Raw genomic sequence first — 17103 nt, forward strand, 5'->3', positions numbered from 1 at the left:
AATTTGAATGTAAAAATAATTTATATCATTAAAGTATTTGAGCATAAAAAAATTAAATTTAGAAGGTTTCACGCTGCTGTAGAATAGACTTTCCATGTTTTTTAGTCAGTTAGAGATTGTGTTCTTTCAAGTGTAAGGAATAAGGAAAGTTTCGTAATGAATGTCCGAATAAAAAATATTGTAAAAAAGCAATACGATTTGCTGTTACAAAACCTGCCACAACTATGCTTTGACCGTTGAAAAATATTTTAATGTATTGTTATACACTATTCAATTAATTGTGAAAATGCTTTTTACAATAGAATGTATAGGTCGTTAAGTATCGTAACAATTCAAATCATAAAGTTTTTTCGTATATGTTTTCTTGGAAAACAATAAAATGTACAGTTTGCATATTGTTTGAAACAGCACGTGTACAATAAATTCAATTGTAGAATCGTAGAAACAATATATTGAATCGTTGGAAATGAAAAAAATCTTGTCAAGATACAATAAAATGTATTGTAACCCATATATCTAATTGTGAATCAATTGCTTATGCTGTACAATCAATGGTTTATTTTTTTACGGGTGGGCACTGCACTGAAGCATATTTCTCTCATTTCGGAAGATGATAAGCTTGATCGATAATGTTGCGCAATACGGTTTGCTTCAATGCGTGTGCTGTTTAAAGGAAGCACCAAGCACTTGCAAGCACTGGTGGACATTCATGAATCAGAATTAAAAATAATTTATCTGCCGTATGAACATTTAGCAGTACTTAAAACTAAAATTAGCGGCAGTGGGATTGATATTATTTATAATCTCTCATTGGCTCTCTTATCATACTGAGCACTTTTTGCTTCAATGTTGGTCCCTTTGAGGAACGATTTTTGCTTTTTGTAGCCATAGACATCACAACAATCCTGATACTATTAAAGCTCAAACAAAATGAATGCGAGCGAAGTTTGATCAATATACACCGAATGTGAAAGGGAAACAAAAAAGAACTTTTCATATTGAGGTTCATTCGTTCTCCAAGCCGTGGCTGCTTACGATGCAGAACGAACGATATTCGCTCGTAGCTTCGCCTTGTAACCTTCCACGTCCAGTAGTGCGTTAATTCACAAACACAAACAAATGTGAACCAAATCCATCAGACCAGAAGTGGATGATGAATGGTTCAGTTGCTAGTACATTCATGAACCAAGAAGCGTATGAAGGATATTCACTCTAATTCGGTTCATTCGTTTTCCAAGCACTGCTTAAGGCTAATAAACAATGCAAAATAATGAATGTCGCTAGTTTTTTGTCTGAGAGTTGAGTGTCTGTCGAAATAAGAATAATCTGTAATAATGGCAACGCTGCACAGAAGGAAATATAATACACGATGTAAAATACCCTGGTGATCACGTTTTTCTATGTGCTAGTGCGGTGGTCATTTTATTTTGGAATAACAGAGAGACGTGAAGAAAAAAACATAAACAAATGACGTTCCGGGAGTTGCTTTCATGAAAATATTTAGAGTTGGTTCTGTTTGCGAAAATATTGACAGTTAAATGCGGTGTTTTGTTCCGGGATGTTTCAATCGTTTTCATCACCTGCATTTGAAATGCCACCCACAGCACAATCACTTCATTATCCATAATAACTGTAATAGATAGCACAGTGCGACCCACCAAATCTTTCCTCCAACGAAATGAACAAAATCGGATATTTGTAAAATTTTCTGTATTTTGACGTTATCTTGCAAGCCCTTGAAGAAAAAAAGTCCAGATTTTCAATTAGGTTTTGCACGATGACGACACAAATGAACTGCCGATGAATCAAGTTCATCTTTGACAGTTGCCGTGTACTTGTTTTGTTTTGCGACTGCAAGTTAAACATTGAAAAAATGACGAAAAAGTGCCTGTTAAAAACGTATTCCAGAGTGAAAATAACTAAAAAGATTGCCCTGTATGTGTTTCCAGCATCAAGGAGCGATATATGTATGAATCTGTTGAGTGTGAGGCGACTTGCAATTTTTACATTTGAACGAAGAACTTCTGATGAACTTTTAAACTGTAAACAAGTACACGTCGACTGTCAAAAAAAGTTCATTCTGTTCATTTTTGTGAGGTTATGTCATGTTCGTGCAAAACCTAATTAGTGCCAAAGATTCGCCAGGCTGCGCGACAACTGGAGTAACTTAGAAGTGAAATTCCGATCTGAAATGGTCGTTTGTTTATGTTTACATGCTTGAATCCCGGCGCGCCATACTAAATTTCGTGAGAAAATTACCAACACAACCAAAACTGTCTTATCACGCCACCAGTGTATTTTACGTCGTGAACAGAGTTGCCAGGTTATTTTTTCAAAAATCTGTCAAAACTCAAAAATTTATCTGGATTTGTCTGGTCTACTATAGGGTAACGGAGATATTTTGGCCCACTTTATAAAAATATCCACCAAATATTGTAATATCTTTAAAAACCCCTTCCGCAATAGGTAATTTAATGTGATTAGCTTCAAATTGATGCAAAATAAGTTATTTAACATCGATAAAATCCGATGAAATCGATAAAGTTTGTTAGGTGGGCCAAAATATATGAAGTGGCCAAAATACCTCTGTTAACCTATACAAGGAAATTTTTTCCGTGCTTCATTTTCAGTGAACAAAAAAAAGGTCTCCCCACCTATCGTATGGAGGCCAAAATCGTAAAGATCTAGCAAGATCTGACAAAATCTAGGAAAATTTGGAAAAGCGGGGAAAATTTCGAAAATCTGGCAAAAGATCTGGTTAGTTTGAGTGTCTGGCGATGCGAGAAAAATCTGGCATTTACCAGACACATCTGGCAACCTGGCAACGCTGGTCGTGAATATAATAGTTGTTTTCGTTTTGTTATAGAGGATTTAAAAATGTCTCTAGAAGAAGAATTATGGCGTGAATGTGCAGCCTGGCTTACGCGTTGTAAAATGATTCCGGAAGATCACAAAGCCAACCAACCATATTCTGAAATCAAATCATTAGCAGCGATTCTGAGGGATGGTGTAATGCTGTGTAACTTACTGAATTATCTGGATCCATGTGTATTTGATTTGAAGGATTTTAATAAAAAGCCTCAGATGGCACATGTAGGTATATCTATGTGGTACCTCCCCATATTAATAAAATAAACTTCACACATTAATGGAATTTACTCAACTCAAATTCATATCCTGATTCGTGCATACCTATACTCAGCAGAAAACTACACTTAACTTAGCAGAAAAATATAGAGCTACCATAAAGGGATGTCAGTTTGACCATGTTAGTATAGTTAAAATCAAATGCTAGCGAGATGGACCGTAAGCGGTCTCAGCTGTCAAAAAGACATAGCAAAGGAAAAAAATCAAATGCTATTACAAGTTCGCAATTCAAATTGGTAAGTGTAGTGTCAGCTGACCGAGGTTAATCCTTGACAACGAAGTTTACCCTTCACAAATTTCTAATAATATGGGCTTGGACTATAAAAGTTTCGGATATCCGGGAAGAAACAAGCATGGCGTAAAAGCGAAAGTAAGTTTTTAGGCTGACTACAGTTCTCTGACGGACGGTACCTAAAGAAGAAGAGAAAAATATTTGTTATTTCAGTAAGGATACTTTACCAAATTCCTGTGATAAAGAATAGCTTCCTGGTCGTGCAGACTCGCGAGATGGTCAGGTACTCGGATTGAGTTGAAGACGACTTCCTTCTTTGCTCGATTCAAAATGACTACTTTATTTCCAACTAGCAGAATTACCCGGTGTTCCTCGAAGATGTTTCGTGAAGGCAAGGCCGCAACAAATTTTGGAAATTGTCCTGCTCATTGGAATACGCATTAGATCAAAGTGAAACACAACTTAGACGGTAAACAGATTGAACAATACTCCGTACATGTTCAGATTGCGCAGGGTCAGTGTCCCCATCTCAGATTTTACAATAATCATAATTTTCACGGTTTTCTTGTAAAATCGGGTCAGTTTTATGTTTGATTCCTTTTGCTATGAACATTTAAAACACCTTGCGCTCTGTGATATTTTTGTAAAGGTTAATAAAACACAACTATTCGGCATGAGATCAAACTATAAACTCTATTTTAATGTCATTCTTTTTGATCATTCTGATAATTTCACTTCATAGGTTCTGTAAAATATTTTCATTGAAAATTAATATAAACGAACCATAATACCTATCTTTGGTTAGATTTTTATCATCGGCATCGAAATTTGGAGTTAGTTTATTCCATTTTGAAACATGTTTAATCAATACTTTATCTCCACCTTCTATATCGGAAGGTTTAGCATTACGGCGTATATCTTCATGAAGTTTTGCTTTTTCCTTCACGCGACGATCTTGATCTCTATAATCTGTATATGGCACAGCAGTTCTTACATATTTTAAAGGTGGTATTTTACTTCTTATGTTCCTTCCATAAAGCAGTTCACTTGGTGTTTTACCAGTTGTACTGCGTGGAGTTGAATAGTACATAAGTAGATATAAAAATAAGTCATTTCAACGCTTGACTTATTTTCAATCGTTTGATTAAAGATCTGTTTTGTCTTTCTACCTTCTTTTTCTTGTCTTACAGGAAGATTCAAATTCTGTACTCACAAACTGCCGACCATTATACAATGTTATCGTCCGATGATATCCAAGCCTTATGAAAATCTTCCAATCGATTTGCTGTTTCAGTTGCCGTAATTTTTGCATGATCTCAACCAGTGCAGTAAAACTTCATTCAATTCAATTGAAACTGAATGTGGAACACATTGACGATCTCTCTACTGCAGTAAACTTCACTCTCTGAACACAATGTTTGCTGACGGCCCGAACGAGCAGCATTCAGTTCATCACTCGTTTCTCTTCAATCGAGGCTCAGTTTAATTACCGTCAGTTGAAGTAACAAAATATCTCTCAATAGTGTGAGAGCGGCCTTCAAATGAGGTTCATGTAAACATTCGAATTGGTTCAAGATAATAGATGAAAGACTAATCAGATAACTGAAATGTTAATAACAGAATACACATAAATCAATTGTTTCCTCCTTCAGTTTTCATTTTTTATACTGTACTCCATTTATAATTCTATTCGTTCGAATCTGCTTACTACCAAGAGCGAAGACACTGATACTACTTGGCACTTGAAACTGAGCAAGCAAAACTTCAAATGAATAGCGATTATTCAACTGACGATGAATTCTGGGAGCTTCACTTGAAAATGGCAGCAAAAGTCAAATGAATTAGTAGGGATACGTTGACGGTCAGCGGCCATCAAGTTCATTTTCATCTTATATTATTCGATTGAAAATTAAATTTTACCGCACTGATCTCAACTTCCTTATATCGACTAATGTAGTCAATTACAACAAGTAAATAATCACCTGAGGGTAATGGACCAAGAAAATCAATAGCGATATCCAGTGTTGGTGATTGCCGAAAATTTCACAGAAGCTGCTATATTGTATACAACATTTTCAATCCGGTAGAAGATGCTACAAGAACTCGAGTCTCTCAATGCATGAACCGCGAGAGAATTGTTCTACATTCCTTCGCTCCACTTCATACTCTGAGTATTTCTCGGCCCTTAAAAAAAATTACAGTCTGATAATGATCGTTGCTGTGTGGAATTTCCCAAGAGAGAATCGCAAGTTGACAATTATCGCAGAAAATCGAGTCGATGATTCAACTTGATGATTCTCATACTAGATTGCAATATTTCAAAACCCTTGTGTGGAGCATTCACATACATTTTCATAGACACAACTTATACAAAGGTTATATGCACATAGTTAGAATGAGCGGCAATAGTAAAATGATTCTATCGCAATTATCAACTGCCTGTATAGAATCGGATCGCGAAACGAGAATAAGCGACCGTTTGTTGCTTCAGAGAAGATCCCCACAGCGGCGTGCCAACCTTTGATTCTGAGAAATGTCATCGAGAGAAATTCGCTCTCGTACTGGTGTCGATTCTATGTTAAATGAGCCATGGCGGGTTTTTGTTGTTGCGATGATTTCTAACTCTCTTTGATGGCACTGATTCAATCGTTGAAGAGTTGCCAGCGAACGTTCTTTGATACATTGGTTCTGGCCTTTCATGTTGGCTTACCAGACAACACCCTAATGTTAATTAATCGAACTACTGAGACATCCATTCCTGACCACCAACACGATTGTCTCAGACGCTGTTGCATTTTTATCATTCCAGGATGACCTTCGTGCCCAAGATTTAACATTTTTTGTCTTAAACTTTTGGGAATGATCAATCTAGAACCTCTCACCAGTCACCACTAAATCTCCAACTTTATCGAGTTTATTTTTGAAAGCATGATATGGTTTTATTGCCTCAGAAGTGTAATTCCAAATTCCATGATCCAAACATTGTCGCAACTCATTGAGTTCCTGTTCATCAACATCCAATGCTCTCAATTCAAGTACTCTTCTTACAAATGGGGCATTCCACGCAAAATCAGCCACCCAAAATGTTTGTTTTTCATCTAACTTTTTTTTCGGTAAAGAACTTGAAAATATTTGCCACGTATTTTTCAATTTCAATGTGGTACGTAGAATTTTCGAGATATGATTTTTTGAAATGAAATAAGGTAAAAATTAATAAAAAAATGAAAAAAATTTTAACTTGGGCCTATTTTTTTTTTTAGTTGAAAAAAGCAGCCCTAATTAGCTCCTCAATCTTGACAAAGTTCAGAATGGAAAGATTAATACTTTCGGAGCAGTGAATGTTTCAATCACGACACGCACGCGCATAGCGTACCGCAGCACAACTCGCTCGAATACGGGCTTAATTTGTCGACACATATGGCGCCACGTTTCAGGTAAGATCGCGGTGTAAAAATGAATTCAAAAACTATTGAAAATATCACTGCAACGAAAGTATTAATCTTTCCACTCTGAAACTTTACCAGGATTGAGTTAAACCCCTAAGGCTTCTTTTTTCAACTTAAAAAAATCAGGCTCAAGTTTGAAATTTTTTGTTTTTTATTTTTAGCTTTTTTCATAAAATTAACTTTGAAGGTTGTTTTATGAAATCGCATATTTAAAAGCTTTCATGTCTTGGACGAATTTTTGTATCTTTATTAGATTTTACAGTATAGGCTGTTAAAAAAAAACGTTATTTTTTTTGTAAACGCGAAACTTAAAAATATCATATCTCGAAAATTCCACGTACCATATTAAAATAAAAAATACGTGTCAAATATTTTCGAGTTCTTCACCAAAACAAATAGTTAGATGAAAACAAAAATTTTGGGTGACTGATTTTGCGTGGAATGCCCCATATACATCTGAATCTGGATCGAATGCCTTTGTCTCGGATGGTTGCGACAATCGACAACGGATCAGCTATATTAGCTTTTCCTTTTCGAAAGACAACATCATAGCTAAACAATTGGAGTCCTAAAACCCAGCGTTCAATTCGTAGACACGGGGAAGAATTCGGAGAGTAAATAACCTCTAATGGCTTATGATCCGTTTCCAATTCGAAATGAATTCCTAACAAATAAATTTGAAATCTTTCGACTGCCCATTCCAGAGCTAATGCTTCCCTTTCAGTTTGGGCGTATCTGCGTTCGGTTTCGGTAAGGCTTTTGCTAGCGTACATAATCACTTTAGGTTCACCTTCCAAAAACTGTAACAAAATTGCTCACAAACGTATCAGCTACCACACGAGTTCGAAGTTTTATCAAAGTGAGATAATGTACTAACTTGGCTAATCGATGAGATAACATGAGCGAATGCCTTTTGTTATTTTAGGCCCTATGTGGACGAATTCTGTTTCTTTGTAAATTCTCGAAATGGAAACAATAGATTTGCCAGTTTAGGTATAAATGAACCAATATAGTTCACTAAACCAAGAAAACAGCACACTTCTTCTCTTTCCAAACTTTGGGTTACTTGACCAATTACCAAATGCAGATCGTCAATATCATATCTGTATGAGATGATTATTTTTTCCTTCTTTATGGGCTGCTCTGGCCGAGGGGGGTGGTTACAACGATCCGCACTTTCCATACCAGACGAACTAGGCTATGGTGCCCAAATGAACACTAGTAACGAAGGAGGAAATCCTCCAGCATGTAACCCAAGCGACAGATTCCTTCACGGCTATTAATTTGCAACGGAAGATACGAATATCTTCTATTGCAAGTTCGCCAGAGAATTTGTCACTTGAGCAGGAAGTGTGTGCTTCACCCTGTAACCAGTCTATCATTGAGTCGTGCGTCTGTATCGTATTGGTATTTTGTCATCCTACCAGCTGCTTCTGTGTCTTAAATGTCCTCATCGATGAAACTTTGGAAAATTTCGCATTGTATCCGCTTCGATCTTGGCCCTGCTTTCCTATATAGTATTTTATGTCTGAAGCGGTACTTACGATTATTACTTTGAAGTTTCCTAATCAATGTAGATATGTTTGGTCTACTTACACTATCCAATCTAATCTATTCTAATTGTTTCTATCTTTGTCGATGTTACGTTACGTTTCCTTTTGCCCCATTGCATTGCTTTTTACTTTACCGGAGACACCTGTTAATAACACAAGCTAGTAGATTATCAAGAATAAAGGAATAATAATAAGATTGATAATAATAATAATTACAATAATAATAATAATAATAATAATAATATTAATAATAATAAAAGTGATAGTAAAAATCGTAAGGCATTTATTTACCAAAAGTTATGTAATTTTATAAAATACCTATTTTTCTGCATTTTCTTGAGAACATTCTAGGGTCTGTTCCTTGGTCTTAAATATTCGATGATAATCCTTTGTTTCAGCAGGCTCGGTTTTCGTTAAGAACATAAAATAAAATAAAATCAGGTGTTAGTAAGCTTGTTAAATTATATAACGTAAGGATGCGCATTTAAAACTAGATTGCCCAGGAAAGTCACAATATGTAAACAATGGAAGGATTGCCTAAAATTCTGTGAACTTTTTTAATTCTTTATTTAACGATATATGCACTTAGGCACACTGCAATAGCTTTTACTTAGTAGGCATTATAGCAAGTTGCTGTGCCATAAAACAGTGTGACAGACATGAAATATCAGTAAGTCACAAAAGAACGAAGAAGAAGAAGCTTTTACTTATTCTGTCACGGTTTTTATTATTGACTTTCTCTCTTCCAGTCATTTTGACTGCTTTAGAGCAATTTAGCACGCATCCAGGAAACAAGAACTACATGTATTTCGTGAAGAAATACTAGGTGTGATTGGATGAAATGGTCCACGTGAACCGTTCTCTTCCAGAAACACACATCTCACACTCTTAGTTAGAAGGTGATATCTGTGTCCAAGTTGGAGAAATATAGTTTTGACAATATGCATAAATCTGTATCCTGCATGAAATTCGCATGGACGTATACAAATCAATACAGTACAGGTAATTCTGTATGAATGGCAACTCTGTTGGTAAATAAAAAAATAAACACAGTCTAGATGACAGACAGGATGTTTTTGATAGGGTAACGTGGCGACATCATGACATAAGCGTGTACTATCCCAACTAAAGGAATATTCGAAATTACCGTTAAAAAGATTGAAGAATCTAATTTGAGTGTCCTGTCTGTTAGTCTGTGGTTCGGCTCTTTACTTTTTGGAACAATTCCTTTCGAATTAAAAGGATGTTTTCTGTTTTTTTTTTCGGATTCAATTTTTTATAAGCATTTTCCGTGCTATACCTTTGAAGGATTTTTTGGGCGGGATTTTGTGTAAATTTTTCTCGATACGACCTCCAAATTTCGTCAATTGATTTAAATTGCAAGTTCAGTTATTTATTTGAGTCCAAACGTCTTCAATTGGTCCAAACACGATTCGAATTATATCAACCCAGAGTACTTCAAAATTTCAAATGATTTGCGTTTGAATGGCTCTGAACAGTTTCGTTCAATGTATTCGAACCATCCCGTTTGCTTCCTGTTATTAAATTACATCGATGGAACCGAGATTTGGAAACTCATCGTTTGAAGTTTCCTTCAAGTGACTTGGGCTGGCTATCCACAATCCCTCGTCCAGTCATCGATTCGTCCGATGCCCTGATACTCCCTCCCATAACGCCCTTATCATAAATGCTTTATATCAATATAATACAATGTAATAGAATATATGATGAAGTAATATAATAATAAAATACAATATAATATGATATACTATAATATAACATAGACGAACCAGCCTTCGCCTGAAAGTCTCTCCAGGCAAGAAAAATGAAACAAACTATATTATAATATAATACTATACAATATAATATAATACTTATAATCCAAAATAGTGCATCATAATATAATACGCCTCGTTGAAATGTCGTACTGCAATGCATTAAGCTCTAATATATTAATCAGTATATTAATCTATTTGCCTTGATATATTGGTCGCTCACCTTATGGTTGGGAATGTGTTCCATTATGACCTAAGTGGTATGAATAAACTCAACGATAGTTGTTACTAAGATAAATATAAATTGAATTGGCTGCATATACCAACTCCTTCATTATACAATGCTGTAGCTGTTTCCTCTTCCTTCCAGAAGCTATGGCAATTTTTCATTTTGTATGAATGTGTTATTTGTGTTATTATTGTGGTCAATACTAGCAGACCCTGTCAGCTTGGAGCGATCTCAATCTTCAGTTCAGCAACGCCATCGCACGGCGTCTCATTCAACATGTCATGTCAATTGCATGGGTGCGCAGTGCTGCTATTTTGGCGCGTACGAATTTGACATTTCTCTCCCCTATTTCTATGTACGTGATTCGATGCAGACTCGCCTGAGGGCTCCATGGTCGCAAAAAAGGATGTTGCCAAAGATTTGTTCGGGAAATATGAGAGCTGGATATCTTGTTAATATGATGTCTTTGATACTAGTTTAATTTGTTCATTCGTTATATTGTTGATAATATGTTACAGTGGTCAGTATACTTTTATTTTTCTGTTTTTCGTTCACATCTACTCTCCTCTCCTTTGCTGTCGTTCCTCCCATTCAATTCTGTACCGATTTCTATTTGTTATTATCAATTTATTTCATATGGTACTATGTAGAATATCGGTCCCTTGTGCGCTTATGTGCCTAAACAAACGCTCAACACTCTATTAATAATAATTATAATAATGATATTAATAATAATAATATAATTATTATTAATAATAATAATAATAATAATAATAACAATAATAATAATGTTGCACACGATAATATAATGTAATATGATATAAAATAACATAATATAATATACCATTAAAATAATTCATTGTAACGAACTACGCTTTGCGTATGTCTCGCGTAAAGATTCAATCTATAATTTTAATTTGAAAGTGTCTCGACTAAGTATGATATAATTCGATTCAGTTTGCTATAATTCAATAAAATTAGCTATAATTTGGCGAAGAAAGGTTGATAGAAAAAATCGACTAATTAATGTCATGATAAATATATAACCGCCATGCCGTTTGAGTTATTGCGCGCAAGTTATGGGCGCTGCCATGTTCAAAATAAACAACCGCCAAGATTTGAATAATAGATCCGAGGCAAATTGGTCGTAAGTGGTATCGCACTCGGTCATTCGACAAGTGAAATTGCTGGTGAACAGTTATGCGAAAACTTAAGTTTAAAAAGTAGTGCGCGTTTTTATTCTTTTAGAGGTGAGGAATAATAGCGAGTGTAGTGTAGTGTAGGAAAAGGTTTTAAATTATTTTCATTTTTGAATTTCATAGATTCGAACGAGGGTAAAATAAAAACCTCGGGCACGATTCTGTTCGTGCGTTTTTGAAATTATTGTACAAAGGTAAATTAGATATCATCGATATCATCGGGCGCTTTTGTACGGGTTTACGTTTTCCGGCTCGACAGCTGGAGAGAGCGTGTGTGCACAGGGCCCGCCCTGTGGTGCTTTGTCGAAGACGCGTGGTGACTCAAGGGAGCCATCCGTGAGTCCGAGAGTCGGCGCTGAGACGCCGTTTGTGTTTAGAGGCACAAGTTTTATTCCGTCCTACGGCGGATTGTTGCGGAATCTTAGTACGCGGAGGCGCCTAGGGCACGTTGGCTTGTGCTGAGGACATAGCTCTTGTCGACTTCAGCAAAAACCCAGCCGTACCACCCTCCGCACCTATAGAATCGGCCAAGCGCACACGCCGGCGTTCGTCGTTTCCTCCAACTCAACAGTGTGGCGCCATTTTATCTGTGTTGGAACATCATAGGCGGCCATCTTGCCGGCGTGGAAATCGGCTCTGTCTACAGCATCAGTTCTCCAAAATCTGCGCAGGTAAATCCTTTTCATGGCCATGTTAACAGACCGTATGAGTTGAATTATCAAAACCTTACAAACTATTGTCCAATACGAACGAAATGCAAGTGGAATACAGCGACTATTATTGAATTTTCTTTTTTTAATTCCTTTTCCGTTTAAGTAGCCTTTTAGAGAAATTTCACTCTTTCCGTTACGCTTATTCCACCTCAGTCAACTGTTCGTTTTTTCGGCGTTCGCTTTAAATCGACGGAGTGCAACCATTTTGTAAATTGTCGGGATTTTAGTTCGTTTTGCGATAGGAGTAACCGCCAAAAGATCCCCTGAGTAAATCTCAAAAATAGTCGGGCAATAACGCGACTGGTGGCCTCTCGCTTCGCGAGAGTGGCCCAAAAGCTACCAGTTTTCCAAAACTTATTCCGGTGATTTTGGCGACGGTTACATTTGGCGCCCAACGTGGGGCCCGAACCCACGACCCTGAGATTAAGAGTCTCATGCTCTACCGACTGAGCTAACCGGGTCTGTAGATAGCGCAAAACTCGAACCGATTCTCAACTATCCGAGACCGAAAACAATACGCGAGGTATGAAGATTGATTGGCTTAATGGGCTGTTACCAAAAGTTTGTCAATAATTATAGCCGTTTGACGGCACCAATCACGGACATATTAAAAAAAACAAGAGGTTCAAATGGTCAGAAGAGGCAGAGCAAGCTTTCTGCGAGTTAAAATCTGCCCTGACTTCCGCACCCGTGTTGGCTATTCCGAATTATTCACGTACATTCATTATAGAAACGGATGCTTCTCAGTTAGCGGTTAGTGCAGCTCTCCTGCAGGAATGCGAAGACGGTAAACAAATCATTGGCTACTTTAGCAAAAAACTCTCTACCAACCAAAGGAAATATTCAGCTACTGAAAAAAATGTTTGGGAGTGCTTTTAGCTGTAGAGAACTTCAGACACTACATTGAAGGCTCAACCTTTACGGTGATTACCGATGCGAAAAGCATCACGTGGCTGTTCTCAATTTCAGCAGCCAACGCTAATTCTCGTTTGTTACGATGGGCATTGAAGTTACAATCGTACGATTTCATTCTTCAGTATCGGAAGGGAAAAGAAATCGTTTTAGCGGACTGTCTGTCTCGCATCGAATCGATCCAGGTAGCGGACCCGGATTAAAATGAATTTAAAACAAAAATATTAGAAAACCCGGAAAAATTTCAAAATTTCATGGTGTCAGGAAAAAAAGGCGGGTGGGTAATGTCAGAGACATAACTGGATGTCGTGAATACGAAAACAACTGACATGTTCCTTAACACTTCCGAATATCATTTAGTTGATCAATTGTATGAATTATGCAAGCATTCCCCTTTGCACATTTTTCGCAAAAACAAAGAAGGCTTTACTTTTTGTTGAGAGGCTTGTTTCTACCTGATTTCGTTTGTAGCTTTTTCACTAATGGGCGGTCCTAACGGCTATAAAAATAGCCGCATTCAGAATTTTAATGTTGATTATTTCATTTCAGATTTGCATAATTTATTGAAACAAACTATCAATATGCTGAAGGGACTCGTTTCTAGCATTCAGAAAGGTCAAATTGCGTAATTCTCTACGACATTAAACCACAGACTAACAGACAGGACACTCAAATTAGATTCTTCAATCTTTTTAACGGTAATTTCGAATATTCCTTTAGTTGGGATAGTACACGCATATGTCATGATGTCGCCACGTTACCCTATCAAATTGTTTGTTTATTTTTTTATTTACCAACAGAGTTGCCATTCATACAGAATTACCTGTAATGTATTAATTTGTATACGTCCATGCGAATTTCATGCAGGATACAGATTTAATACATATTGCCAAAACTATATACATAATTGTGCCTACTTCTCATCCTCCAACGCAATACAAAATCGAACCAGTTTTGTTACAATATTTACTTGCTTCTGGTCTGCCGCCACTTAATTTCGGGTGAAAACTACCAACACAATAAAAAATAGTCTAGATGAACAACGTTGAATCCAACATCGCGAAAAAGTTAAATATATTATCAACGTAATCCAATAATTTATTGTGACGATTCATTTTCAAATATTTTGATGAAATCAGGCATCCCTGCAAGCAGCTGATCGGTGTTGACAAACGAGGGGAAACCAACTAGTGAAAAAACTTGTACATAACACAAGGGTTGTACAAATAGTAAATAGTTCGCGCAGTATAATATAGGTGGAACTAGTGCATCACGAAAAATTATTTTACAAGAATTTACTCATACTGTCATGTCTGTTAGTCTGTGATTAAACTCTGGAACATTTTTCGCAAAAACAAAGAAGGCTTCACTTGATCTCGTTTACTGTGAGTTTCACACAGCGAAATGTGCACAAATCTAACCAAACTGTTCTAGATTTGCACTAAACTGAGGATATCTCCTTTCGATTTGCGAACAACAAATCTTAATAGTTCTTTAGAAAACTTTTAGAGCCATTAGAACGGCTGATTTTGTGCAATGCTCTCCACCGTTGTTTTTTCCCAATGTTAATGACTGGTAGCTGTGACGTAATCGCTCTTGTCGAAAGCGAAACTAGCTGTGCAGACGACACAAAACACATCTGCTCGCAGTGGCGATAGAATCCAAACTGATTGAATTTTTGTTAAGAGATTTCCTTTTATGTGATTTCGTTTGTAGCTTTTTCACTAATGGGCGGTCCTAACGGCTATAAAAATATCCGCATTCAGAATTTTAATGTTGATTATTTCATTTCGGATTTGCATAATTTATTGAAAGAAACTATCAATATGCTGTAGGGATTCGTTTCCAGCATTCAGAAGAGTCAAATTGCGCAATTCTCTACGACATTAAACTCTGGAACATTTTTCGCGAAAAAAGGCTTCACTTGATCTCGATTACTGTGAATTTCACACAGCCAAAAGTGTACAAATCTAAGCAAACTGTTCTTGATTTGCAGTAAACTGAGGATATTTCCCTACGATTTGCGAACAACAAATCCTAATAGTTCTTTAGAAAACTTTTAGAGCCATTAGAACGGCTGATTTTGTGCAATGCTCTCCATCGTTGTTTTTTCCCAATGCTAATGACTGGCAGCTGTGACGTAATCGCTCTTGTCGAAAGCAAAACTAGCTGTACAGACGACACAAAACACATTTGCTCGCAGTGGCGATAGAATCCAAACTGATTGAATTTTTGTTAAGAGATTTCCTTCTATGTGATTTCGTTTGTAGCTTTTTCACTAATGGGCGGTCCTAACGGCTAAAAAAATAGCCGCATACAGAATTTTAATGATGATTATTTCATTTCGGATTTGCATAATTCATTGAAAGAAACTATCAATATGTTGTAGGGATTCGTTTCTAGCATTCACAAGGACCAAATTGAGGAACTCACTGCGATATTCACCACTTTTCGGAACATTTTTCCCGGACGATTTGTTGTACAGCAGCAGATATTTTGTTCTCTTCCTTAGAACGCGTTCTGATTGGCTGGTGTTGACATGGATCAAATGAGACAGGTTTTTCAATAGTGTACTATTGAAATACTTCAATGCTTTTGCTATACACGTTTAAATTGAAAAATTTCGATTCTATTGGTAGTTAGATTATATAAATCCTTCCACAGATCACTGAGCTATGAGCTTTAAAAAATCGAGAAAGGCAAACGCGCCATATGAATTATCCTCTTTGATACTCGTTTATACCAAACATTTCAGAAAAGTTTAATTTTGAATTATTTGAGACTATGTCACAAAACTGAAAATTTTATCATAAAATTGTGATCATATTTCCGATGGCATGTCGCAAGAATTATGTTGATTCATTAGATACAACAATAGATAATCACGATCAAAAACTTATCACTCTCTCAGAGGGTAAATTTTGAAAAGGCACCCCATAGTAAAGTAAGTCGACAAAAAAATTCAAACATCTCGACACTGGTGAAGTATTCACGGATAAACGATTCAGTTGGAAATATTATCCGGCGCTAGCAGAGCGCGAAGTACTGGTCCGAAGTACCCATGAATCAGCCCATTTGGGTTACGAGAAAACATTAAACAAATTGAAGGAAAGGTATTTTTGGCCAGGAATGGCAAAAGAAACTGAAACTTTTTGCCGAGATTGCAAGCCTTGCGAAACAGCGAAAAGTTTAAACATCAACTCAACGCCTCCAATGGGTTCTCAAAAGAAATTTTGCGATTATCCATGGCAGTTAATAACACTTGATTATGTAGGACCTTTTCCATCTTCGGGAACGTCTAAAAACACCTGTTTGCTTGTAGTTACGGATGTCTTCACTAAATTTGTGTTAATAGAACCTTTTCGTCAAGCGACCGCACCCACGCTAGTGAAATTTTTAGAAGAAAACGTATTCCTTATGTTTGGTGTACCAGAAATGGTACTTACCGATAACGGTCCACAATTCACGTCAAAAGAATTCGCAAACCTGTTACGGAAATACGGAGCGAAACATTGGTTAACACCCTCCTACCACCCACAGGTGAACAACACAGAAAGGGTGAATAAGGTAATAACGACAGCAATTCACGCAACACTCAAAGGAAGTCACAAAACGTGGTCAGAGGACCTTCAGGTAATCGCGAATGCAATTCTGAACTCCGTACACGACTCAACTAAATATTCACCTTTTTTTCTTACGTTTGGTAGAAATATAGTGAATAATGGAACAGAATTTTAAAATTTTCGATACACGAGCGCGGAACCACAGACTAACAGACAGGACACTCAAATTAGATTCTTCAATCATTTTAACGGTCATTTCGAATATTCCTTTATTTGGGACAGTACTCACATGTGTCATGATGGCGCCACGTTGCCCTATCAAAAACATCCTGTC

General features: G+C 36.7%; 1 protein-coding gene and 1 non-coding gene across 13 annotated transcripts in view; one reads left to right on the forward strand and one right to left on the reverse strand.

Annotated features, from left to right (window-relative positions):
• Positions 1–2628: 2628 nt before the first annotated feature.
• Positions 2629–17103, forward strand: part of LOC131435145 (protein vav) — a 684197-nt gene continuing 669722 nt past the window's right edge. For 7 of the 12 annotated variants that reach the window (XR_009230454.1, XR_009230462.1, XR_009230459.1 and 4 more), the window contains exon 1: positions 2814–3093. Coding sequence is in view for 2 of the 12 variants with exons in the window: in XM_058602726.1 (XP_058458709.1) it covers positions 2878–3093 (216 nt within the window). In the remaining 10 variants the exon portion in view is untranslated. Of the gene's footprint in view, positions 2758–2813; positions 3098–3202; positions 3384–3414; positions 3518–3860; positions 3894–17103 lie in introns of those variants that run through there. The other 5 variants (XR_009230453.1, XR_009230457.1, XR_009230461.1 and 2 more) reach the window with 5 other exon arrangements.
• Positions 12683–12755, reverse strand: Trnak-cuu (transfer RNA lysine (anticodon CUU)). The gene has a single exon. It is a non-coding gene; the product is annotated as a tRNA-Lys (tRNA).

Source organism: Malaya genurostris, chromosome 3, assembly GCF_030247185.1.
Source record: "Malaya genurostris strain Urasoe2022 chromosome 3, Malgen_1.1, whole genome shotgun sequence".
NCBI lineage: Eukaryota > Metazoa > Arthropoda > Insecta > Diptera > Culicidae > Malaya > Malaya genurostris.